General features: G+C 34.4%; 1 protein-coding gene across 4 annotated transcripts in view; it reads left to right on the top strand.

Moving 5' to 3' along the window:
* Nucleotides 1–27,994, top strand: part of LOC145277982 (TBC1 domain family member 20-like) — a 129,461-nt gene that overhangs the window by 63,837 nt on the left and 37,630 nt on the right. For 2 of the 4 annotated variants that reach the window (XR_013868270.1, XM_080130122.1), the window contains exon 1: nt 13,934–14,405. The exons of the other annotated variants lie outside the window; for them this stretch is intronic. Coding sequence is in view for 1 of the 2 variants with exons in the window: in XM_080130122.1 (XP_079986248.1) it covers nt 14,219–14,405 (187 nt within the window). In the remaining variant the exon portion in view is untranslated. Of the gene's footprint in view, nt 1–13,933; nt 14,406–27,994 lie in introns of those variants that run through there. 4 annotated transcript variants of the gene reach the window in all.

Raw genomic sequence — 27,994 nt, 5'->3', positions numbered from 1 at the left:
TTTTGGAAACAAAATTTTGTAATCGTACGAATGTGGTTGGAGGTTTAGGAATTCTAAGAGTCTGGATCGGAGGTTTGAGAATTGTAGTAGTGTGGTTGGAAGTTTTGGAAGTGTAGGAGTGTGATCAGAAGTTTTAAAATATCAGAAGTTTGGGTGGAAAGTTTTGTCAGAAGTTGTGGAGTTCTAGGAGTTATGGTCTAAAGTTTTGGAATTTTTAAAGTTTAAGTAACAATTTTAGAATTCTATGAGTTTTGATTGGGAGTTTTGGAATCGTAGAAGTGTGGTCTGAAGTTTTGGAATTCTAGAAGTTTGGGTCGGAGGTTTTGCAAAATGAAGAGTCTGGAACATGAACAATCTCATTATTAAAGTTTATTGTATTGATCACTTTCGACTGACAATCGTTCCATCTCATGCATCCTTATCCTTGAGTGGCTGTTGGCCTTGATAAGTTGTGACAAAAAAGTATAAAGCAAAATATCAAACAAAGATTTTCATCCTTAAAAGCCTGACTTTATATTTCAGCGTACAGTTTGACTGAAATTGACCTTTGATCATAAATGATAATTCTTTTCCTTTAACTTTAAATTAATGTTATAATTTGTGACAGCCAACACGTAGCGGCCATTTTGTCCTTCTCTCTCTCTCTCTCTCCCTCTCTCTCTCTCTCGCAACCTCTCTCTCTCTCTCTCTCTCTCTCTCTCTCTCTCTCTCTCTCTCTCTATTTATTTATCTGTAAAATCATCCGCAAACGGAAGAAGAGCAATAATATACTTACAAATTGAGTGTCATAGATATATTTTTTTAATTTATAAATTTCAAGAGCGAATACACTCATCCTTACAAAATACCCATTGTTAAAAACCTACTAATTTTTTTTCTACTTGGGAGTCACCACTTATCAAGTCCTGAAGGCCACTTGAGGATAAGGGTTAATGAATGTAAGGTGATAGTGTAGTAATCGTTAATGGTGTAAATTGTGTACAAATTGATTATTTATGGGGACGGCTTAACAAGAACTTGTTTACATTGGATTTTAAGGTTACTATGTTGTATACAAATGGGAAGTAATTCAGTGGAACAGTGTGCAAAACTAATCTCCTCCACCAAAATCAAAAAACATGACTTATTTGAACTTAAAAATATAAAACAAGTATTTACTAATAACGAATCCTCTAATTATATTGTAAAATAACAAATAAAGTTAATGATTCAAAACTTAAAAAATGTAACTACAAATAATAATAATAATAATAATAATAATAATTGTTAAGTTTTCTGTTGAACAAAGATGGCGGCGTAGTTCAGATCAGTAACCAAGATGGCGACCAAGAATCAAATGCGGTCCGTAGCGTAGTTAACCTCTTAAGTTCTGAGATATTATGTTGAAGAAAGATGGCGGCGTAGTTCAGATCAGTAACCAAGATGGCGGCAAAGAATTAAATGCGGTCCGTGACGTAGCAAATGGCGAACTGATTGAATCCAAAATTCGACAATTTTTATAATAATTTTGAGACGTTTTGATTGGTTGTTTAGCACAGCCGTTGGTTATAAAAATGATTGGCGAATCCATTCGTCTCATACCCCCATCACAAGTCAAAAACATTTTACAATAATAATAATAATAATGATAAGAAGAGGAAGAAGAAGAAGAAGAAGAAGAAGAAAAATATACAACATAACATCTCAAACTCTACTAACATAAGCTACTTGTGTAAGGTGATCATTACATTTTAACACTCGGACCCTATGTTGTACACGAAAGTCTTGCAAAGGAGCAGAGGATAAAAAGAAATTCGGCTCAACATCATTTTAGTTGAAATAAAAGACATTTATTCATGGTACTTTCCAAATTATGCCTGCATTTTGATTTTACAAGTCTTTTCGTTCGCCATGTGGTTAACAAAACGCTGCTTTGTCAACACAAGTTCAGTTACCACCACATGGGCTTTTTTAAATCTCTGCTTTTCTTTCTGCTGCTATGTCTGCAGCTTGCCCCATGACACATGGTCGTCCAACCATTTTTTTTTGTTCAAATTGAATCTTGTTTTAAAAGTTCCTCTCATACTCACACGTTTCTAAGTTCGTGTTGCGGCCCACATAGTTCCTTTTTTTTCTCTCCACTTTTCTTTTCATTCTCTTTCTCTGCTGTAACGTCACCTCATGCACCGGCTTGGTCATTTGCATACATGTCATGCCGCTGCTGCTACATTTGGTTTTGTTAAACTTGTTTTGGCTGATGTTTAAAGGAAAAATAACACGGATGTGGACATTATATTTGGAGCAAAATGTAGTACATGGATAAACCGAGTAGTCGAGAGTACTCTCTCTCACATTCGCTAAGACTCACTAGATTACTCATTTTGTGGTCATCTCCTTCACTCCAAGTTGGTAGCCGTATGTATAAGGTATGGAAAAGTTTATTCATAGATGGATCTCCCCCAACACTACTGTAATCAAATGCAACAAAACTTTGTATTAGAAGAAAAGATTATAAAAAATGATTGTAGACAGATACAATTAGTAATAATAATAATAAAAATAGACTCATTATTTACCATATGGAATTAAAGACCCAAAATCTTATTGTAAAACACACCTCCCTCCCCCAAACCCTTAAAACATTAGAAAGAACCAATGTTATCTATGTGGAAAAATGTAACTCCCATAATAATAGCTAATACATTGGTTTTATGACCACTTCTCTATCCTGTCACCTTAGCATGCATCTTGTAAACTCTAGCTCAATTTACCAAAATCTACAAAAAAAGTCTCTGCCCCCTTCTGATTTAAGGCCAATCCGAGTTAATAACACTGAAATAATACATTCCGAAACCAATTTTCAAAAATTAAAACTACTCAAAGCTATCTTCATCAGAATCTAACAACCTACCATGCATTTATATATACATATACATATATACACATGCATATATAGACATATGCATGCATATATATATATATATATATATATATATATATATATATATATATATATATAGAGAGAGAGAGAGAGAGAGAGAGAGAGATGTATAAATGCATATGAACATATATATATACACATACACACACATATATATATAGAGAAAGCGAGTAAAGACTAGTTTTAACATTAAACTAGAATTTACATAAGTACTAATCAGAAGTGAGTATTCCTCAGTATAACACCGGCAAGACTTATCACTGATCAGACCTAAGATATATATATATATATATATATATATATATATATATATATATATATATATATATATATATATATATATACTAGCAAAAGTACCCATCATTGACTGGGTTCAAAAACAGCCTACAGAAAAATGGACTCTGATTTATGAAAGTATGATAGGTTATGAAAAGGAAGGGTTGTAAAAAGATAGCTTCGAATTCGGGGGTATCAAAACCAAAGAAAAATATGATGAAAGTAAAAATAAAATAGATAAACCCCATAATTTATTATACCATACTGGTTCACACTGAAACACTTATCACAATATTCTGTGAATCTATATTAAAAAAACCTTGTTAAACTTTGTGACATATTTCCATTCTATGGAGGTCAGGCGCGAACGAACACCCCATAATTTTATTATACCATATTTCTTCAAACTGAAACATAATTATCAAAGTATACTTACGCAGATAGATATGAAAAGTCTTTATTAAAGTTTGCGCCTATTTTCATTCTATGGAGGCCAGGCGCAAACGAAGACCCCACAATTTTATTATACCATCCCTATTTAAGTTAAAACATACTTATGAAAGTATTCTCATGTACATCTATATCGAAAACATTTGTAAACGTTTTTTTTTTAATTTTTTAATTTTTTTATTTTCATACTTTGTGGACCAGGCGCGAACGCAGACCCCACAATTTTAATGAACCACTGTTCTGCAGGAGTAAACATACCCATTCCTGTGTCTCGATACATCTTCTATCATTATATGTAATTAGTTTTTTAACATAGTCAACCATGTAGGAGCCTATTCGTAACCAGACACACACACACACACACACACACACACACACACACACACACACACACACACACACACACACACACACACACACACACACACATTCAGCTTTATATTATAGATATAAGTGAAATTGTGTGTGTGTGTGTGTGTGTGTGTGTGTGTGTGTGTGTGTGTGTGTGTGTGTGTGTGTGTGTGTGTATTTCCCGACCAAGCTACTCTGTCAACTTTCAGTCTTCAGACTCGAGATTTGACATAAGGGGTATTGAGATTTGAGAAAATCTTTTTAGTTTTCAAGCCAGAAATTTGGCTGTCATGGGTCAAAGTTCAATAATTTGACCTTTGAAAACTCTACCAAACTCCTCCGCCAATTTGGGGTATAAACACTTGAAATTGTAGGTTACTTAAACATGGATCAAACTTTTTAATTTGATTTCAACTGAAAACAAAAAATGTTAAGGGTCAAAATTGGGAACAAAGTTAAAAAAGAAATCTGCTGTCTCTACCAAATTACTCAGCCAATTTTTGGTCTAAACTTTTGAAATTTTACATAAAGTGTATTCAGACATAGGGTAATCTTTATAATCGGTTTTTGGCCGAAGATTTGACTTTGCGGTCTCTAGCAAACTATTCAGCCAATTTTGGGTCTAAACATTTGAAATTTTACATAAAGGGTATTCAGACATGCAGCAAGCTTTGTAATCAGATGTTGGGCGAAAATTTGGTTGGCAAGTGATCAAAGTTGAAAGTGTAAGCCATGTTTAGTTTCAGAACAGTTTCAGATGGTTCGTTGTTCTAAACAAGTTTTGAGAGGTGACTGGTTTGCAGTAGACAGAACAGTTTCCGATGGTTCGCTGTTACACACAAGTCCTGAGAGGTGACTTGTTTGCAGTAGACAGTTCCACAGAGCAAAATATTCTTACCGTGTCGAGACGGAAAAAACATGTGAAATTGCTACAGAAAAGGTTTAATATTTATGGAGCAATTCTAGTTTCTGAATTGTTGGTAGCAGAATGTGAATTAATTCGATTCATCAGTTCCTAGCAGCATCGTTTATAAATAGACTGTGTGGGATCATACCCCATTATACGTCCAGTGTGATGGGATGTGTCTTCTAGCGGCTTCGACTGCAGGGAGACAGGGTAGTAGTACTCGTCAAGGATCCGTTCTTGACACTCAACCCAACAGGTGAGGGGCCGGGAACCGGCCCAGCACCTGTTGGACTGAGGTACGCGACCTGGGTACTACCTAGGAGGTCCACCCTCCCAGGCCTTGCCACCAGGCTTTCCGGTGGGGCAAGTTAATTGCTTGTCATCTGAGGCGCCCCTACCGGGGGAATGCCGACGGGGGTGCCCAGGCAATTTTTGATGAGGCAAGAGTACCCCTCCTTTAGGGGAGCTTGCCTTTTTCCACCTTCCGGCCTTGTGCCACATTTTGGTGTGGTGGACACCAAATAAATAGCTACCCCATTATACGTCCAAAATATTGCAACAGTTGTCCTTTGCAGACTCTACCAAATTCCTCCACGAATTTTGGGTCTAAACACTTGAAATTTTAGATGTAGGTTACCTGGACATGAGTCAAACTTTTTAATATATATATATACATCTGCATATAAAGTTATGGACAGTATATAGTGCCCGAGCAAAGCCGGACTGAACTGCTAGTATATATATATATATTAGTGGCCTGGCAAGGCCACAGGGGAGACAACAGAAGCAGCAAAACTGAAGCTGGCCTACAGGACACAAATATAGTCAAATTTGGGCATATTTTAATAGTTTGAAAATATAGGTTCTTTTCTACTAATTGTCATAAAATTTTAACCATAGTAATATAATTTTCAAAAAGCCTGCAAATTTTCAAGTCATGTCGTTCCAAAGAACCAAAGATATGAGCATTTTAATATTTAATTTTGCACCAGTATAGATATGTCTATATATATATATATTGGTAGCCGAATGGATACGGTCTTTGCTAATCGAGCCAGAGATGTCTCGTGTTGCCGAGTTCGAATCGTTTGACTGGCATTAATTGTGACACTCTGCACTGAAGATTCCCGAAAGGATGAAACACTAGTGTCTGTAGGTATTTAATTATTATAGTATAAAAATAATTATGACAGCCCCTTTAAGAAATTCGTTTCTTATAGTTGAGCACTTTCAGTTAAATTAAAGTCGGTCAATTTAGCTCTTATGCATAGATCATCGTATAATGATTAGATCACTGTCTGACTGCCGTAAAGAACATTTAAAATTAAAATGTTTAAATTCAACGTTATTTCACGCGGTTAATGGTAGCCGAATGATACGGTCTTTGCTAATCGAACCAAAGATGTCTTGTGTTGCCGAGTTTGAATCGTTCGACTGGTGTTAATCGTGACACCTTGCACTGAAGATTCCCGAAAGGATGAAACACTAGTGTCTGTAGGTATTTAATTATTATAGTAAAAAAAAATAATTATATATATATATATATATATATATATATATATATATATATATATATATATATATATAGTTATATTCTTTTATTTTTGAAAAAAGGATTCCAGCATAGTGCTCTATTATAAGAAAAATTTCAAATTTATATTTTTATTTACAGAAAGTTTAGATGAGATAAGTCATCGGTACCGTCGGTTTCAAACCTGATAATACTCATATCAAGCTCTCTTCTTGAATTTTGAATTTTAGGTTGTTTCAGGTAAACAAGATTTGAACGAGATCATGTAATATATCTACATGATTCCTATTCCGATTATAAAACAGATGAGTATGAGCTGAAGAGAGCTTGATATGAGTATCTACAACGGTCCCCTATTATCAGGTTTGAAACTGACAGTACCGATGACTTATCTCAACTAAACTTTCTGTAAATAAAAAAAAAAAAATATATATATATATATATATATATATATATATATATATATATACCACCTTTTTTGGCAATTTTATTTTATAAGTTCCAAATTTCAACGACTATTCATCAGAATTTAACAAATGTAGGCTGGTTGGAAAGGAAATGACCTGAATTGTGTAATGGGCTATGTGACATTTACCCTTAAGCTCGCACATTAAGGGGATCATCCATCATCCAGAGCCTATTTTTGGCACTTTTTTACAGCCATAAAATGTTTCAATCATAGTCATTTGTTTTCCTTTTTTTTTTACATAAGCATCACCACTTATCAAGGCCAAGAGGCCACTCGAGGATAAGGGTTAAAGAGTGCACAGTAGAAATTGGACAATATAGTAACCGTTAGTAATGGAGATTCGGTAAATTTAACTTATATGGAACGGCTCATCAAAAACTTGTTTACGTTAGACTTGAAAACAATCATATTGTAGTTAGCTGGTAAGCAGAAAAACGGAAGACAATTCCATAGGCGTGCAGTTCTAAGAAAGAAGTTTTGCTCATGGAATCTACGTTTAGGTTTAGGCACAGATAAAGAATGGGGGAAATTAGTGATAGTGTTTTCTGCTAGACGGTTGTTTCTTGTGAAAGTTTAGCGAGGGGGGACCATAGAATGGAGCTGAGCCGAGCACTTGCCATGAAAATAACGATGAAGCAGAGACCAACTCGCAAAATCTCTTTTGTGAGAAAGAGGCTGCAGGGAAGAGAAAAGAACATCCCCCACAAGGCCACAAAGTCTATTTTGAACTCTATCAAGGCAGGATAAGTCCTTTCAAGCAGCTCCTGCCCAGATATGGGAACAGTACTCCATCCTTGAACGTACCTGGCTCTTATATAGATAGAGAATTGCATCGGCAGTGAGATATCTACTGGATCGATAGAAGGATCCCACCATTTTTCCAGCGGCCTTGGCAACGGATTTAATGTATGTGTTCCATTTCAGATCAGGAGTAAAGGTCAAGCTTTTTTCCTAGTTTTGCATATGAATTACAAAATATCTGATATTTCCCAAAAATCTCTGGCCTTGATGGAGGGGAGATTAAAACTTGCTTCTATGGTTTCAAACGATCTGAAATAACAGAAAGGGGAGATTTTATTCCAAATATTTATCACATGTTTTATTTCCTTTCTTTGGTTTTCATACATAAAGTAAATTTCAGTATATAGGGATTATTTGATATCGGAGATATTCATAATCGTACCCTATTTCCAAAAGAGAGGAGATATAACATATGAGAAATATTTGGAATCAAGTCTCCCTTTGTTGTTATTTCAGATCATTGGAAACTATAGCAGCAAGTTTTAGTCTCCCCTTCATCAAGGCCAGAGGTTTTGGGAAAATATGTTTATTCAATTATATTTCACCTTTAATAAAAGGTGAAATATAATTGAATAAGCATCCACCAATCGTTTAATTTATGAAGCTCGATGTAACTATAGTGCATATACAAATAAATGACCATCTTACTGTTTATTTCTTTAAGTATGTTGAAATGCTCAATTCTTGACAGCACCTGTTTTGTAGCGCAGAATCATTCATGTAACTATTATGTCAATTTTTCAATTTATTCTGCCCTTAACTCATCAGAAGAAAAGGAACTTAAAGAAATAAACAGTTGATAAGTATGTTGAAATGCTCAATTCTTGACAGCACCTGTTTCGTAGCGCAGACTCACACATGTAACTATTATGTCAATTTTTCAATTTATTCTGTCCTTAACTCATCAGAAGAAAAGGAACTTATCAACTTTAAAAGAAAATAAAGGAATATAAGCATAATGACAATATTCGAAAATATATATATGTTAAATCAAATTTTCAAAACTGAGGATATTTTAAGCAGGGTGACCCTGACAGTAAATCTAGTTCTTGTGGAAACTGCATAGAAATCTACCTTAGTATGGACTGTAATATTTTTTTTTTTGTAACGACTAGCGATGGGACGATTTCAATGTTTTCTGATTCCGATACAATTTCCGATTCTGATTCTGTTTAAATTTTCCAATATTTAGGTATAAAGTGTTTTCTGATTCCGATATAATTACATATTCTGTTCTAAATTCCCAATTCCGATACAATTACTGATTCCGATTCTAAAATCGCCTACTCATCTTTTTATTTGTGTGTAGGGATTTGATTGAAAGTTTTCATCTACTTTTAAATATAAATATACTTTTCTTTTTGATTTGATAAAATTTTTAATGTTTCCCCTTTTATGTATTGTATCAAAGATTTTTTATAAACTCATGAAAGGGATATATTTTTTGGAAATAGCTGAATGATCTTAGATACACTGCTTGAGTAATAATCGTGTAAGTCGTCTTACTGAACGAATGATCTGGTAATATCCTTATGCCTAAGGCTCTTAGTAAACTTTTTTGACGTCTCTCTCAAACTTTTCTACCATTCGGTATTTATGACTTAACCAGCCAATCCAATTCTTGCAAGGAGGAAGAGCCTGGATGTTCGTTACATCAACTCATTGTGAGTTGTGCGATTTTTACTGCAATTAGTTATTTTTTTGATCTTCTCTTCATGCGGTGAGACACAAGGTCAAACGTTTGGTCTGATGAAAGTGTTTCTATGGAACAAACTGGATTTGAACTTGGCACACCAAGTTTTCAGTCTGTCACTAACCACTCAGCCATCATTACCTCATTTTGCTTTAACTAGTTATTATGATGTATAAATTATAGTTTTCTTGGTAATTTAAAATCACTATTATCATTACTACCAACAATAGAAAATTAAGTTTTAAACAAACAAAAAAATAATAAATAAATAAAAGAATCGTTTTTGGAGTTGGAAATCAGGCTCAAATTTCTGATTCCAATACCGATTCTGATACCAAAAAAGGTTTCAATTCTTCAACTTTTCAACTTTGATTCCAATCAATCATCTTGTTGCAGGGCCGAATGTTGGTGGCAATCGACCCCACAACTAAAAGATGACACAGGCAAGAAAAAGACGAATGACAATGGCAAAGAAAATGTGGAAAACACAGTTGATACAGTCATGAATGAATACAAATCCATCCAAGTTTATTTTCCAAATAACAAATAAAGGAAGTCGAAGGTCTTAGGTTGAGAGTTGGAGTACTGTTCGTGTTCGAACTGAAGTGGCTTCGTAGTCGTCACTGAAAACTGCAGGAAGGTGCGGGCTTGGTATGGAAGGGCGCTAGTAACTGCAGAAAGGCACCGTACACGTTGCAGGAAGGTATTGAGCAAGTTGCAGGAAGGTGCTGGGAACGGCAGGAGAAGGAGTCGATTTCGCAAAAATAGATAATAGCTTTTCAGTGGAGAAAGGTATGTGTGTTGTCTGGTGTGAGCCGACGATGGGGAGCCGGTGGCTGCTGCGATGTTGAGCTGCTGGTATTAAGTGAGTTGGTCGTAGGTGACTGCTGTTGTGATCTAGCCATTTCTGACTACTTGTAGAAAAGTCTGCTGTATTTATACTCATCCAGTGAATGTCGTTGTGGACAAATGGTTCGCGGCATTAATTGTCATTTTCGTTTTTGATTTGTGTTTGTTTTCATGTTTTAATGTACTGTATGGAGCCATTTGTCTGCAGGTTATATTTACTTGTCTGTATCAAATTGAAGCTGATAAAGTCATTGATGTATTCAAGTGGGAATTGTACTCTTACAGTGTTCCATGGGATAATTATTTGTGTTGATGTACATGCTGGAGGGACGTCAGCTCTGGTGTTTATGCTTTGAATTTGATTCTTTTCTTGATGAGTGTTTTTTTCTTTTTTTTGGTTGAAACCGCAACAGTCTGAACTCTAGTAATAATAAAATGGTCATCAAACGAAAGGAAAACAAATCCTTTTTATAAACAACAACGATACATATTTAATGAAGGAACCTACACTGTTGGGTGTAGGTTGCTAAAGGTTAGAACAGTGTCAGAGTGAAGAAAGAAATTCAGTAAGAAAATTTGTTGGCTGCTGATAGTCTATGAGCAGATTATCTTCACATAAAGATGACTAGTGCTCAGATATCCAATGACAGATAGGCAGGAAAGAGGATGTTTTTCTCCGGCGGTGCCAGGACATTCTAACTTCTCTCCACAATTCCCAAAAGGACTGAAAGTAGTCCTTCAAGAGTTAGTTGGAATTAGTATGCTCTGGAAGTTGATTAGTTATACTTCACAGGGACTGCTCTTCGTAAGAAAAAAGAGATTTTATTTTTCCTTTTTTCATGCCAAAAAACATGTATTGCCACTTGGAACATAAGGCGCTACTATTTGGGATCATATCTAAAAGGAGGTTTTTTTGTTTGTTTTTTTTACATGGGGGTCACCACTTATCAAGGCCTGAAGGCCACTCAGGGATAAGGATTATTGCATGTACAGTAATCAATGAGATAGTATTGTAGTAATCATTAGTATTGGGGGTTTTGACAGAGTGTCTTACTTTAGGGCCCAGTTTGTCAGGAGTTTGTTTATGTTGGACTTGAAGACGTCCAAGTTGTAGTCAGGTGGGAAACAGGCAAACGGCAGAGAGTTCCACTGGCATGCAGTTCTAAGAAAGAAGCTTTGCTTATGGAATCTACGTTTGGATTTAGGCACAGATAAAGAGTGGGGAAAATTATTGACAGTAGTTTCAGCCAGACGGGTGTTTCTCGTGAAAGATTGGCGAGGGGGGACGAGGGATTGGAGCTCAGACGAGCACCTGCTATGGAAATAACGATAAAACAAAGACAGGCTCGCAACGTCTCTTCTGCAGGGAAGAGAAAAGAGTATCCCCCACTAAACCACGAAGTCTATTTTGTACTCTGTCAAGGCAGGATAGGCTGTTTTTAGCAGCTCCTGTCTAGATGTGGCAGCAGTACTCCATCCTTGGACGTACTTGACTTTTATACAGATAGAGAATTGCATTAGTAATGAGATATCTTCTGGAGCAGTAGAAGGATCCCACCATTTTCCCAGCGTCCCTGGCAACAGATTTGATGTACATGCTCCATTTCAGATCAGGAGTAAAGGTCAAACCCAGAAGCTTGTCAAAACATGAAGCCTCCCCAAGACGAGAGCTATCCATTTCAATTGATGTCAGATGGGGATCAGAGCGTTGATGATGTAAAGATAGAAGCTTGGTTTTGGATGCATTAAAAGTGACCAGTCACCTCTTCCCCCATTGTACCATGCGCTCAAGATCAGAGGAGAGAGAATTAGAGAGAACTTTGTCATTTACAGCCTTTGATGTGTTGCCATAGATGGTCATGTCATCAGCATAGATGTCAACGAATGATTTAAGTATGTGTTTAGGGAGATCATTGATGTAGATCAGGAAGAGAGTTGGGCCCAGGATGGACCCCTGGGGGACTCCAGCATTAATACTGTGGGCCTCTGATTTCTGCCCATCAGTTTCTGTGGTCAGAGAAGCAGGAAACAGGCAGGGAATTCCAAAGTCTAGAAATCCAAGGGAAGAAACTATTAGAGTAGAAAGTTTTCTGGTATCTAGGGACCTTAACAGTGAAGAAGTGGTATTTTGCTGCTTGTCAGGTTAGGTGGGAATACGTACATCAAGGGGGCACAAGTGCTATGAGGTCATCATTCCATTAAAATAATTGTAAAAAAGACAGAGGGATGCGACATTGCAGCGATGAGGCACAGGTTGGAACTTGAAAGACTGTGTGACACCTATAGTGGTACTCAGGTTTCGTAAGATCCCTTTTTCCACCACAAATAAAATAAAATAAAACATGTGAAATAAACGGTGTTTATTTACACAAAAATAACAATTAATAAACAAATTATTTTTTTTGTGTCCAAAAGGTGTGTCTGGATAGACAGTTCTTGTAAATGTGAAAGTTATTGAGACTGTTCGTTGTTTTGACAAAAAAAGCAGAAAGTGTCCTTTGTTTTCTCAGTGAGAAAACAGGCTTAATTTTTGTGTGTGATAGGAGAAATAAAGAAGAAGGTAAATGTCCTTGCGTGTGGCTGAATATTCGTGGTGTGTGTGCATGTGTGTGGATGAATGTTTCTGTGTGTGTGCATGCATGCATGTGGATAATCGTGTTTTATCATGCTGGCGAAAAATATGTAGCAACGGAGTCATTGACGTGAATAAAGAAGTGAGCGAAGAGCGGTGAGCGAGGAACACAGAGTGCAGAGCGGGAGTGAGAATGAGTGAGTGAGTGAATTTGTTTAAGTATTTGTCGATCGACTCCCAGGCGATGTGAGGAAAAAGGTTTTAAAAATTCAATCTTTCTCTGAACATTGATTGGCCGAGACGTGCACTCTTTTGTCACGTGCTATGCTTTCAACTACGTGTTAGAAACTCGCTCAATATGTTACCGTGACATAGACTGACATATATTCGGTGTGTTTTTAACAGTATTTTCTCTAGTGTTCTATTTTAAACTCCTTTTCCCAAACTTATCGTGTCAAAGAGAGAGTCGGGTTCCATTTTTAATTTGCCAATACATGCGTAAACACTGTACGTATGTTTTTCGAGCTGCATAAACATGTTACATTAAATAAAAACACTAAAAACATATCCAGTTAGGTAGAAAAGTAATTTTGCCTTTGATAACATTTATTTGTTATATATTTGTTTTTTGACAAGTTTTTCGAATCTATGTGTACAGTAATACAATTCCTTTTACTTTATAGCAAACAAATAATTCAAATATTTATTCTGATACTACACTTCATTTTTTTTTTTTTTGTCATCGGTTTGTGAAGAAGAAATCCTTCTAGACTGAGGCAGTTTTAATTTTTATCCAAACTTAGAGTGTCTATTTTTAGGGAGCTGGATTTCCTCCACATTAGAGACTGGCCTTATGTTTCACACTGCTCTCCTGGGGATACAAGTAAAAAACTTACAAATATAAGGAAAATAAAAATATTTACTTTTATATAAATATAATACAATCAATTTTATCGAAAGTCAAACCTTATTCGTGAGATTTTTTAGTGTTCATTCTATTATTGAATCCCAAAACTGAATTTTAATAAAATAGTATTTAACAATATGATTTAAATTTAGATCAAATGAAATAGAATTGAAAATTCAGAGAAATGTTTTTTGTAAATACATAAGCGGCTTTAATTGATTTGCATTTGTTTTTGTTTTAACAATTAAACAGTCATGTTTAAAAAGCAAATTAAATTTTGACAAATATAACGAATTAACACGTAGCTGATTTCTTTTAATTAGCTTTAAAATTATCTTTATAACCTACAATGCATTAGCTATATTTTGAATCAAGAAGTACGTAAGCGGCTAAGGCTCATGGAGATGAGTGAGAAGCAGAAAGCGGGTGTAGCGCTTCTAACACTGGCCGCAGGACCAATGTCCGCTAAAACGGGCGGTCTAACATGTTGATATGAGTACAAAAAGGGGCAAAGCTAAAGGTCCTACTGCTCAGAAACCCAGGGACCATGGTAGTCTTCATCGGAGGTCCAGTACAGCTGGACAAACGACGAGCGAATACACAGAAGTTCCAGATGATGCCAACGAAGCAATGCCATCTCCACTACAAACCCCTCGAAGGAGACGAAAAAGAATTCACGGTATTTTTAATTTAGTAATTCATTCGTTCTTATTTAAATCCAACTTAATATAATTATAATTTACTACGGTACTTATGCATCTGTGTTTTCGCGCTATCTTTTTTTTTCCATAGTATTTTCAAGGTAAATTCAATTTTTATTTGTTTATTAAAATTTTAAGTGAAAGTACAGAATAGTTTCAAAACACCCTCCCTCTCCCATATTAAGACTGGCTTTCTAAATAACGTTATGAATGAACAAAAACTCCCCTCCTCCTCCTAATTTTTATAGTATGTTTTAGTGTGTAGTATAGTTTTCGAGGTTAGGGGTGTCTATTCCGAAAGCCATTCTTAACATGAGAAGGTTGGGGGTGTTTATACTACGCTGGGTTAGGTCGTAAAAAAATACCAACTGCAGAATACCAGTTAAAATTATAGGGGGGGGGTGATTCTCGTTCATGTCCGCCAACGTTATTTCAGCGCGGTAACATAGATGCACAAGTATTTTTCCCCCCCCCCCCTATATATTTTTCATTCTTTGATAGAACAGAAGCGTCGACGAAAACTACGCTTCTTCTTTGGTTGGGGAACGCAAATAAATCATAATTGCCTTTTTATTAAAATTGGCACTTGTGTAATTTAACCCCCCCCCCCAACAAATTGTTTTCATTTTAAAGGAGTTCCATCTGCGCAAGAGAAGAGTTAACGAAGCCCCTTCCGGGAAGGGGCTTCGTTAACTCTTCTCTTGCCCTTCCCCTCTTCATGTTAAGAATTGCGGGTTTGTATTACTATACAAATTCAAGTCCAAAAGTTTAAATTTCTTTTCGTCAGTCTAAAGGTTTAAAAATTACTTTCGAAGTGTCACAAAGTAAAAACGGTACAAACCGGTTATATAAAAAAAAAAAATATTGTTTATTCTTTCAAACGTCACTCGTATATTATAGAATTAAATACTCTGTAAACAAGCAGAGACTAATTATCTAAGATCAGGGTCTGTTCTGCTACCCTTCAGTGAAAAACAGGTTTTATTTTTGTCTAATCCAGTGTCGCCCCCTTTTTAGGAAAACTGGTTTTACCTGGCCTTAGAAAAACGACCTTGTAATTTCGTTTTCGTTGGGAGGCAGTAAATCAGTATTACATGTTTTTGTTTTTAAAATTGAATATAAATTGATGAAATTGCTTTGTGAATACACTAATAAGTTATTTCTTCCTTTTTTTTTTTTTTTTTTTTTTTTCTCCCAAGACACGCGGTTAAGTTCGCGCTTATCTACTTTCACAAGTACTTTCCTTTTCCTAATTATAGTTTTCCGAGAAAACCTCATAATCTTTTGAGCCCCCCCCCCACACACACATTACGGTTTATGTTTTCGTGTATATTTATTTGGTTTCAGTGTATTTCCTGATTTTAGTTTCACCAAATATGCGAAAAAAAAAAAAAAAATGTCGAGTATGCAATATAGGTAGCAAGGAAAATAAACGCGGGAGGAGAGAAGCAAACAAACAAAAATACCAGATTACCAAACGCAAGAATATTTACTCATATAATTTTCAAGTGTCTTTACCGATTTTTAGCGTCAATCTATTTATCTTAAGGCAACATGTTTTCAAGATGGACAACAATTTTGCTAGGACTTGCTCGCGAATTTCAGGTTTAAAAGATAGCATAAAAGAGGGGAGGATTGCCCATTGAATTTTGGGGCATTTTGCAGTATCGACAACAAAAAAAATAAAAATCTAAAAATCTTAGCAAAGGCTAGATAAGTTGCTGTTTTTTCTACCTGAATAAATTTTGTTTTAACTCATTTTAAAGCGTTTATTTACTTTAAAAGACCAGTAGTACCGAGTCTTGAGTTAAAACGAGAGAAAAAAAAAATGGCCGACGGTTACCTGAAGAATTTTGATAATCGCTAAAAAATCGAAAATTAAACAAAATACTGGTAGAAACTCCTCCAATAAATGCCACTATATTTATTATATTTTATTTTTATCATTTTCGTTTTGTTAGTACTGCAAACTACTCGTTTTTTATCGTTATAGTGTATCGTAATTTTAAACGTTATTTTCGTTTTCAGCGACCCCGAAAACCTATAATTTTAAAGGAATTTTCTAGGGTGGAGTAATTCTTCATATTTACCGAAGTTTAAAATTCGTGATCAAGTCCCAGCAAAATTGTCCATTTTAAAAAGCACGCTGGCTGGCTTGGCTAAGTAAAAGTGACGCTAACAAATGCATATAGATGATATTACAATCGATAAAGACACGTGAAAATTACATAGATAAGTAAAATAATTTTTCTTGTTTTTTTAGCAACGTGTTTTTTTTTTTTGTTTTTTTTTTATAATTATACTACACAATCGCCCCCCCCCCCAAAAAAAAACAAACAAACAAATCTTTAATTTTATAGAATCAGTCCCGATTCCAATGAGTTTTTTCTACCTGGGTACTTGTCACAATACACCCCCCCCCCCGAAAAAAGGGCTCTGACAGCACTGAATAGGCACAGCAAGTTTAATTATAAAACCATTACCCCCCCCCACACACACACACCTCTGTGTACTTGTTTATAGTCCGCGCTTTTAGCTTTACCGTAGTATGTTTGGCTCCCCCCCTCTCTCTCACTACTTCCTGCACACGGTATGTAACTTGACCCACCTTAACTTACCTGCAGGTAATCCTAATGTAATATATTGTTTTTCCCTACTTCTTGCTATCGTACTAACCCTATGCAAGTTGTCTTAGAGAACACTTCACGTTTACAAATAGGTTTCTAGAACTACTTGTTTCCCTGTATTTAATTTCAGAATTATATGCATCTTACTCTCTGCCCACTGCCAACATTTCGAATGATATATATTTACAAAAGTAGTCATTATTAAAAATGGTTGTTTTTCTTTTTTTATGGAGGCCAAGGATTCCATTTAAGGTACACAAAATGGTTGCTGTACAAAATTTTGGCTCTTGTCCAGGACACACCTCACCACACACACACACACACACACGAAAAACTAAGAAAAATCTGTATGATCTACGTGCCTGTAGACGGAAAGAAAATATTGTACACCAAAAATAACGTTTTTTTCTTTTTTAAAAGAAAATATGGTACTCATGCACTTTTGTTACCGTGCTGAAGTAACGTTATTTAGAAAGCCATTCTTAACATGAGGAGGGTGATGTTTTTCTAACTATTCTCTACTTTCATTTAACAATTTAATATAAAAGATACCCTAAAACTTGAATTTAACTTGAAAATAGTAATTTTAAAAAATGGCGTGATAACAAAAGTTTATAAGCACCAAAAATAATTTTTAAGCAAATTTGAGTTTTCCAATGCTCTGTCCCCATATTAAGAATCGTTTCCTAAAATCTCGCCAGTTTGAATTATTTGGAGGTCATCTCTTGTTTTTAGATTTTTCAAGATGACGTCGGAAGATTGTCACTCGTAGTTTGCTATACATTTTTCTTCTTCTTATATTTAAAAATAAAGGTGCTTGTACCCTTTTGCCACCGCTATTTTTAAATAGTTTTTTCAGGTTTAATTCAAGCGTCACAATATCTTTTTTTATTAAATTGTTAGGTGGAAGCACAGATTATTTACGTAACACCCTTCCCTCCCCATGAATGCCTTTCAAAATAATGTTATTTCAGCATGGTGTCAGAAGTGCATAAGTACTGTAAGATATTTCTTCTCACCTGTTTTTGCTCCAAGACCGTGACAAAAAAATTAACAATTACAAAAAAGCATACCCCTAAAATTCAACACAAATTTTATTTGTTCTTCATTGCAAAAAAGGAAATGCCTAATTTGCTTCTGAATAGAGCTGGTAACACCTTGAAAGATAATAGTTCATCTTCAGTAGGAACTGGAATACAGGTAAAGCCTGTCCGAAGATCGGATTAATTACAGCCGTTTGAAGGGGTTGGCATAATGCTTTCTGATGAAAGATTCAATTCTCGACTAGTCGACATCAGAGAAGTTCATAAAGCATGTTCATTTGAAGGAAAAGTCATTAGTGACAGCTCAATTATTCTGATCTTAAAGTCTCTGGGAGACATATATAACTTAGCCTAATCATTTGGACTTTAAAATAAAGTCTCAAGAAGACAAAGGGTAGAGGTACCCAAATGCCTCGTATCCAGAGAGTCGAGTTCCATCTTTCTTCTACGACTGCATATCTGGAACTGAAAAAAAAGCATTCGCCAAGCCCATCACTCTGCAGTTAAAATCTCGACCAATCTGATTGGTCTAAACAAAAGACAGTGGGTGGCTAATCAGCCAATGAGGCGCTTGCTTATAATTGTAGAATTTCTCACACACTGCCAAGGGAAAGAGGAAAAAATAATGATTATTCATTACTTTTTTCTAATTAGAATATGAGGTAATTTAAAACTGTCAATAAGTGAAAGGTAACAAAGGCTGTCCCGAGGATGTAACTTTAATACAGTTAACTGTCATTATTGAATTTAAATATGTGTCTCTGTCTGCTGTTGAATGAAAGTGTGCTCATGTCTTGTAGTAGTTCTAGATGGATAGCAAACAAATACATGTAAACAACACAACGTACAAAAAAATTCCCTGTAACCAACCTGTTTGAAGGGGTGGACAAAATTTAACCTATGAGAGGGCACTTGAGACCCAAAGGAAGCTTTGCAGAGTAGCAAATTGATCCTCTTACATGTAATGCAACTGTGGAGAAATGGCTTCACTGCTCGTCTCTAGGGGATCCAAAATCCAGATAACCTTAACTTGCTAAGAGTTGAATTTGTTCCCATATGACAGCAAATTAAGTGTGCTTCTTTAATGACCAATTTAGTTAGGTGATGATTTTTTTTCCTAACAGAATAGGGAATTTTACTTCGAAGGGAAAAATATTGGAATTCTGAATGCTCCCCTAGTCCGCATCAGACCATCCTTACCTAAGAACAAGCCAAGGGCCGCTACCCTTGGAGGTGCAGCCTTATTTGAAGGTTGTTTTATATCTAATTCAAAGGGAATAACTTTGCTTTGCATGCGAAAAAAGAGCAACAATTTAGTTCTTTTATAGGTGTCAGTGCTTCAGTGTCGTAACTTATCACCGAATCCTGAAACCTTTTCCAAGACATTAATTGCCTTAGACAATGTAGAGAAATCAGATGTTTTTAAAGGTAAACGGTTCTTGTCCAAGCCAGCTTCATCTGAGAACATACAGGAAGTGATTTTTCTGTTGTCGTTAAGACAGGGTAAGGGAGAGATGGACCAGCTGATGCTATCTTGGTTTAGCCAATCTGGTCCATATACCCAGAAATTGAATACTTGTTTGAACTTAGAGGTAGTAATGCCTCTAGTTATAGATCTGCTGGATTATCCGGTAAAGGCATACTTGAGTTAAAGGAGTACCCTAAATTTGAGGGTAATCTCCAAGGATTTATTTATATCATATATACAATTTGCCACAAAATTTTGTAACCTTTCCCATTTAAAATCCTCAACAGAGCTACTTATGCATCTGACTCAAGAAAAAGGGCATGGATATTGATAGACATTAGGGTCTCCATTACCTGAAGAATAACTTTAAGGGCCAGGTGTATAACCATCAATTCCAGGGTAGGGAGTGATTTTGATCCTTTTGATGGGAGCCACTTTAGCTTTTGTGGACATCAAGAAACATTGGGTCCCTTGTTTGACATATAATGTAAATCCATAGGCATGCTAGTGGTGACCAAATTGTCAACATCAAAAACAAACTTGTTGGAAACAGTATAAGAAGCCAAATTAGCTTTATATTTTTCAGCATGGAATTTGAGAAGAAAACTCAAAATAAAAGGACTGGCATTAAAGCCAAATATAACAGTATTTTATCTAAAGATGTACAATTTATCATCCACCTTGAAAAAAAATCTATTCCTGTCTTGAATAGATTTCGGGTGAATCTGTAGAAAGGCCTTACGCAAATTGCCTAAAAGAACGTAATTGTTTTTTCTGAAGGCTAGTAATAGGTCCAATAGTTGAGCTGTTAAATTGACACCAGAATAAGCGGTGTCATTGATTGAAGAAGCCCTCCCGCCTCCGACGTTTTAATGAACAGTTAAAGATAGCGTGGATCTTCATTGCTATCCCCAGACCCTCGTTGTTAATGGGTCTGTGAGGGATCCAGATGTAATTCCTGCATGTTCCGGGTGGAACCGAGAAAGATTTGGTTAATCCGCAGTGTTCGTATTCTCTGAAAACTTGCAGATAGTCATCATACAGACCCTTCTTATTTAAGGATTCTACCACCCTCTGCATTATTCAAAGCGAAGGTAGATAAATTTCGGCTTTTGAAACATTTTTCATGCAGGAAGTTGTTGAGATGCTTGAAAAAGTGATAATTGATGGGCGAAAGGTCCGGTGAATATAGCAGATGAGGCAATCTCGTAGTCCAATTCGTTCAGCTTCTGTAGGGTCAGTTGAGCAACATGCGGGTGAGTGTTTTCCTGGAAGGAGAATTGGTCCCTTCATATTGACCAATCTCGGGTATATAAGTTGGAGCTTCTGGTGCATTTTGTCAATTTGTCGGCAGTACTTCCCCGCCGTAATCGTTTCATTGGGATTCAAAAAGCTGTGATGAATGAGACCGGCCGCAGACCACCAGTCACTAGAAGCTTTTTTGTGTAATTTCGGCTTCGAGAAGTGTTATGGAGTTTCTCCGGCATCCAACCACTGTGCCAAATGTCGCCGGTTGTCGTAGAGGATCCACTTCTTATCACGCGTTGCAATCTGCTTGAGAAATGGGTCGTTTTTGTTGCGCAGAAGGATCGTAAAAGACCTCAAAACAATGATTTTATTATCATTCAATTCATGCGGCACCCATTTATCCAACTTTTTTTACTTCCCCTATTCGCTTTAAATGGCAAACAACTGTTGAGTGGTCGACCTCAAGTTCAACAGCAACTTCTCATGTGGTTTTGTGAGGATCGGCTTCAATTAAGGCTTTTAAATGTTCATTATCAACCGCAGTCGCACGGCCACGACCATCTTCATCTTCAAGGCTATCGTCACCATTGCGAAATTTCTTGAACCACCGTTGTGCCACATGTTCATTAGCGATTCCTGAGCCAAACGTATTATTGATATCATGGGCTGTCTCTGCAGCTTTTTGGCCTGGTTTGAATTGGAACAAGAAAATCATGCAGATTTGAATTTTGTCCATGCTGTCGAAAAGCCTGCAAAAAATGAATGAAGAGACTGATAACGGTAACGAATAACACAATTTGATAGAGCAAAAATGCGCTTCAAAATGATAGCTTATGTCTATATTAGCATTACAAGCGTATGCTGTATTTTGTGGACGTCAGCAATATTACATACCTAATGTGCTTCAACAAGTCATATCTTTTATTTGTTGGTCAATTTTTAAAAGAATGATATTGATGGAAAGAGAATAAAATAAACATTCTAATGATATTAATTTATTTCTTTTATGTGTTCAATGTTTTATGCTCCAAGTTAAAAATGAAAAAACGGTAAAAAATGACAACAAAAAGGAAAACAGTTTTTTCAATGTTTACATTTTTTACGTTGCGTTTGGATACATATGCGCGAGGTTAAATTTGATTGGATATGGCGGAAATTTTATAGGCTATATAAGCATAGAGGTCTATCTCTACTGGATGGATTTTTTTTTTTTTTTTTTATGACTACAGGAAGCAAAGTTACGACCGAGCAAAGTTGACGAAGAATATTTCAAAATTGATAAGATAAATTGGCATATATCATCCATTTTCATATAGATAATAGTTTCAGAATCATTTTCATGTATAATATGTAAATATTTGATAATTATTAATTGCGCGGAAATTTCTTTAAAATATTATCTTTTTATAGAAATCAAATCCGCTTAGAGAAAAATGGTCGCTAAGCATGTCATGCACTGAGCTGAATAAAGTATTTTCTTAAAAATAGAAAACTGTCTTACTAGACTAGTCATTTTTTTTATTCTGAGTTTGTCAATTTAAAAAAAAATTATTCTCAAATTTGATTTCCAAACAATACTATTTTGTTTTAAACTAAAAGCGTTAAAAAACAACAAAATGTACTAAGTACATGCATTTAACTTCTTATTTGTACTTAAGGTAGAATTGTGTTTTTTAGTGGTCAAAAAAACCCCCAAACAAATATATAACAAATAAAAGGTACTTGTGCACTTCTGCTACCATCCATCCATCCATAGCCCTTGGGCCCCTGGAGGGGCACAGGCCATCTACAACTTTTGTAGATGGTTTTGTAGTGAGTTCTTTTTACAGGGTGAGGGTGCTTCCCAGAAGATACATACAGTGTCTAGCCTTCCCAAATGATCATCCATCTGGTACTGGCCAAGCTCAACGTTGCTTAACTTTGGTGATCTGGCGAGAACCGGTGTGTCAACGTGATTGTGCCATACTTCTGCTACCATGCTGAAGTAATAATGTTATTTAGAAACCCATTCTTAACATGGGGAAGGAAGAGCGTTTTTAGTTAACTATTCTGTACTTTCACCTAACAATTAACTAAAAAATATTGTGAAACTTGAATTTATTTTTAACTCCTTGTCAAGACCAATTTTTTTTTTTTTTTTTTTTTTTTTTTTTAACTGAGGATAATAATAATAATTAGGGGGTTCAATAAAGAATTTCATTGATGCATTTTGTAAATTTTTACCTTGTTTCCACCTTAACATTTTTCTTTAAAATGACTACCTTTTAAAGGTTTTCGGGTAGGCTGACAACGAATATCGCATTTAAATTTTCTAAGAAGATAGAATTTGTGTTGGAAGAAATTGTAGGGCGAACCTGAACAAGAATCATCTTCCTCCTCATAATTTTAACCGGTACAGTAAAACCCCAGGATACAGCATTAAAAATTAGTAACAAAATACAGTACAGTATATAATACACATGTATATAATCAAATAACATCTTGTATATAATAAGAGGCACAATTTTTCCCCTTTGGAGGAAACTACAGTAGGTTGACAACAACAGATGGCACATAAAAGTTTGTTTACGCCATTAGTCATTGCATTATTTAACTATCGAATGCAATTTCATACACATTATTTCATAATATTAAAACATGACATTCTGAGGAGTGTCACGTTCATCATCGTCGTAACCTACAGAGGAAGTAGCTAGATTTTCACCCCCACTTCGCCAAGCCCTCTTATGGCCCCCTTCTACATTGTGTGCATTTATACTTTATCCTATTTTCCTGAGTCTTAACCGTCAATAACTGACTAGAGAATTCCTACACAATCGCATATTCTTACCACCTACATTCTAGACAATGATGATTTCTCCCATCCAGAAATCTGGTCAAGCTAATTGGCTGAGCAGTTACATTCTAAAATTCCGCTATTCGGTTAATCCACCATCAAACAAACAGTTCACCACTATAAAACATGCCGCCATTTCTGTATCTAAACATTATGAAATTATTTCTATTCAAACTGCTTAACTTTTCTATTTTTATTTAAAAATACATATTTTCTTATATTACAAAATATTACTTTAAAAAATTTTTTTTTTTTTTTGTAATAAATCTTAGCTTGATCATTTGTTTATTTATGACAACGTTCGGTGCAAACGTACACGACTTTTGTTTATTTGAAAAAAATATGCTTAAAAAATAAGACTTTTTCCTTCCTAAATCGTAACCAGTATTTAACATTCGTTTACTTCTGACAACAAAATCCGGTAAAGATTTAAAAAAAAAAAAAAAAAAAAGTCGTTCACACAAAATGAAACCATGGTTCCTGACAAAAGTAAAACGAACAGGCTCTGATTTACTTTGGATTGGGAAATAACTTTGTTTTACTAAATAACTTTGTTTTACTAAAAAATAAATCTTTTTTTTTTTAATAAATCTTAGCTTAAACATTTATTTATTTATAACGTTCAGTGCGAACTTTTGTTTATTTGAAAAAAAATATACTGCAAAAATAACATAGATTTTTTTTTTTTTTCCTTCCTAAATCGTAACCAGCATTTAACATTTGTTTACTTGTGACAACAAAATCCGGTAAAGAGTTGCGAGTATTCATACAACTACAAGACAATCCTACCGATAGAAATAGATAGATAGAAAGATGCCTTGATAGATAGTGAGAGAGAGCCTTCTGCCATCATATGTTAGTGCCTTGCTGATGCAGGTAGTGTTTTTTTTTTGTATTTTTTTTCTTAGTTTTTTTTTGGGGGGGGGGGGCTCGAACCGGTAAGCACTGCTATTTACATTTTTATAGATTTTTCTTTCCAGAGACCTCACATTGAGATTAACTATTATTAAATGCTTCCTTTTTTATTTTTACACGTGCATACTTTAATCTATTATAACTAATATTGAATGTTTTGTTAATTTTTTACCCAAATAGGTCACAAAGCGAACTATATTGTTTTTTATTATTTACTTATTTTATTACATACCTTACATTTCGGGCTAATTTCTTGCCAACCACACCCACACAATGGGGTGATTGTTGCGAAAGCCATTCTAAACATAGGTAGGTTGGGGGTGGCAATTCCGATTGCCGTTCTTAACATGATTGATGGTTTGACTACGTCACCAACCATATTTTAATTTTTTTGATGCGGGGGGGGGGATACTACCGCTGGGCCACACGGGTTAACGGGTCCTGCTAATAATAAAAAATAATACCGTAACCAGAGGCCGGAAAAACATATTCCACATCATAACCTGAGAATTTTAGGGCCACTGTATCCCAGGGTTCTACTGTAATCTGCAATTTTTTAATTTTTTATTTTATTTTATTTATTTATTTATTTTTTTTTTTTTTTACAACCTAACCCAGCATAGTATAAAAAAACAAAAACAAAATCTCACCTTGTTAAGAACGGTTTTTGAAATAAACAACCCCAACCTCAAACTGTTACATACTAAAACACTATAAAAATTGGGGCGGGGGTTATTCTCGTTCAGGTCAGCTAATTGTAGTAGTGTAAGATTGTAAATGAAATTCAGTTAATCTAATGTTTAGGGTGATAAAAATGCAAAGTTACAGTTTATAAATTTAACTGGTAAAATGCGTTAGAGCCTATTTTTTAGTTAATTCAGCTTTCCATAATAAATGCACCATCTTTTTTATCTATATATTGTTTAGATCTGTAATATCAGAATAGCAGAATTAACTAATTTGCATATTGGTTTTGAAAAAGAACATTTTTAACTTTTTTTTTTTTTTTTTTAATTTAATGAGTTTTGATTTTAATATAAATGTTCTGTTTCCCAATATTTATTTTCTGGACAAATATTTAGCATTTGTGTTCAGTGTTTCTTCAGAGGAATCAACTTAATTTTCAACAAATTTCTATTTTTTTTCACATGTAAAAGATAAATAAATTTGTCTTGAAATTATTAATGTTTAAAAGTGAAAGATTTGGTTTTGGGGTTAGAATTATAGATGAAATGTTTTTTTGTTTTTTTAAATCGGCGTTTAAAATATTCCAAGTAGCAAACTTTGCAAAGTGGCAAACCAGAAACCAAGAAATAAAAAAAAAAAAAAAAAAAAAAAAAAAAATTCTCTAGTTAAATGCCAGGAAGCAAGTTCATGGTGTAAAATCAATAAAACTCTAAGAGAAGTTTTTGAACTGGGTAAAAAAAAACACTCTGAACAATATAATCTTTATTTGCATAACATCTGGTGTAATATATGTAAATGGTTTATTGATTCTATTTTTTTTGTAGTTTTCTTTTTACTTTGTGGAGCAAAAACTTGTCAAACATGTGGATACAGAATTTTCCTTTGAATGAAAAATTTGAAGAATTAAACAAAGTATTTTTAATTTTGTATAATTTTGTGTTCTGGTAAATTTATATATTCAGAAATTTTTTCAAAAACAAAATTTAATGTGACGTATAGTACAAAACCCACTCCACTACACAAACATATATCTATATACTATTATATAAATGCAACTTTGTATGTGAGTTCGGCTTGACCGATTTTTATGGAATTACACACAAAGGTACTTGCTGTGCCTGGCAGTGTTTTTAAGATAGGTTTTGCATCAAAATGTTTCCAACAAGTATCGGCAAAAGATATTCATTATGTATTATTGTACGAATGCAAATGAAAATGACCGGCCATTTTTCCAGGTCATTGCTTAGCGACAAGCCTGATTGGCGCTGACACCGTATTTCTGTTATGGAATTGTTCGTACTACTACTTCACGCACACACAATCATTACAGTTTTCTTTTTTTTCCCCTTTTTTTTGTTTGTTTGACAACATAACTTAATGTTGTTCCAGTAATTGGAAAGACATTTATTGATACAATTGGACAATTTACTTAAATCAAAAATCCAGAGGTTAATACCTCAATTACAGTATTAACATTTTTTTTATATTTTAAATACAGTATTAACATTTTTTTATATTTTAAAATAGTTCCATTTTTTTCCCCATTAACTTGACTTTAATTAACACTTCAAATAACATTTATTTATACAAATACGAATTCATTAACTTACCAAAAATGATTTTTTTCTTTAACTCCTCAAAACAAAAAACTCCTCATGACAACAATAAAACCACATTGCTTATACAATACTTATTTATTTACGAACATTTATTCCAAATTCTCTCTTTTCTCATTTAATCTTCTCGTAAATTTTGATTGAGATTTTTTTTTTTCGAAAATTTATATTTTTACATATTTATTTTATCTTGCACTTCATAAGCATAAAAATGGCATCAAGATCGGTTAATACTTCTAGTATATATATATATATATATATATATATATATATATATATATATATACACACATGCACACATTAAGCACAATGCTTTCAGATTTTTGAAGTTGATGATTTTTCTAGACTTTGTTTTTAGTTACTTGAATCAATTTGACTTTAAAATCTGAAAATTAAATACTTTTTCTTTTTGAACGGATTCAATTTGCTAACATAAAATTAATATTACATCCTAGAATTGATCCTAACTTAACAATTCATAAATTTTTTTTCTTTCAACAAAATAATTCTTTATTTCCTAATTGAAATGGAAACTTGTTATTCTATCGTTGCAAATGGATCAACTCCTGATCTAGGGATTTGAATCAGAAGACAACGATTTCCCTTGAAAATTTTAAAGGAAATTCAGTTCCTCTGCAACTGTTAATTCTGTTATTAAATACAGAACAGCTCTTTCACTTAGTCTCTTATCAATTTAAGAAATTTAATCATGGAAGTAGTTAATTTTAATACATTTGCACATAATTACCCTAGAATATATTTATTTTGAGTTTCCACTTTTTTCGTTGTATTCTATGTTGGAATTTTGTAATATATTTTTTTGGTGGAGCTTTGACTTTATGTATTATTAATCTACTTTGATATATCCACACCTCTTATTGCAAGGAAAATACATTTAAATTGTTTTCAAAAGAGTATATGGATACCAAGCCTCTAACAATACAAAGAAGTTGTGCAATTATTAAAAAAGTTGCTGAAGACACAATTTATCCCAACCCAACAGAGCTTAACCTAATTTAAACCAACCTATTTTTTGTAATTCTTCTGTAAATCATCACTCAAATTTCGACCATCTAAATACTAGATCACATACATAAAGAATTGAAAAATCATAGCTTGATGTGGAG

This window comes from Euprymna scolopes, chromosome 6 (genome assembly GCF_053919585.1).
Source record: "Euprymna scolopes isolate OS-2025 chromosome 6, ASM5391958v1, whole genome shotgun sequence".
Classification (NCBI taxonomy): Eukaryota; Metazoa; Mollusca; class Cephalopoda; order Sepiida; family Sepiolidae; genus Euprymna; species Euprymna scolopes.
This window is presented reverse-complemented; position numbering and strand designations above follow the sequence as displayed.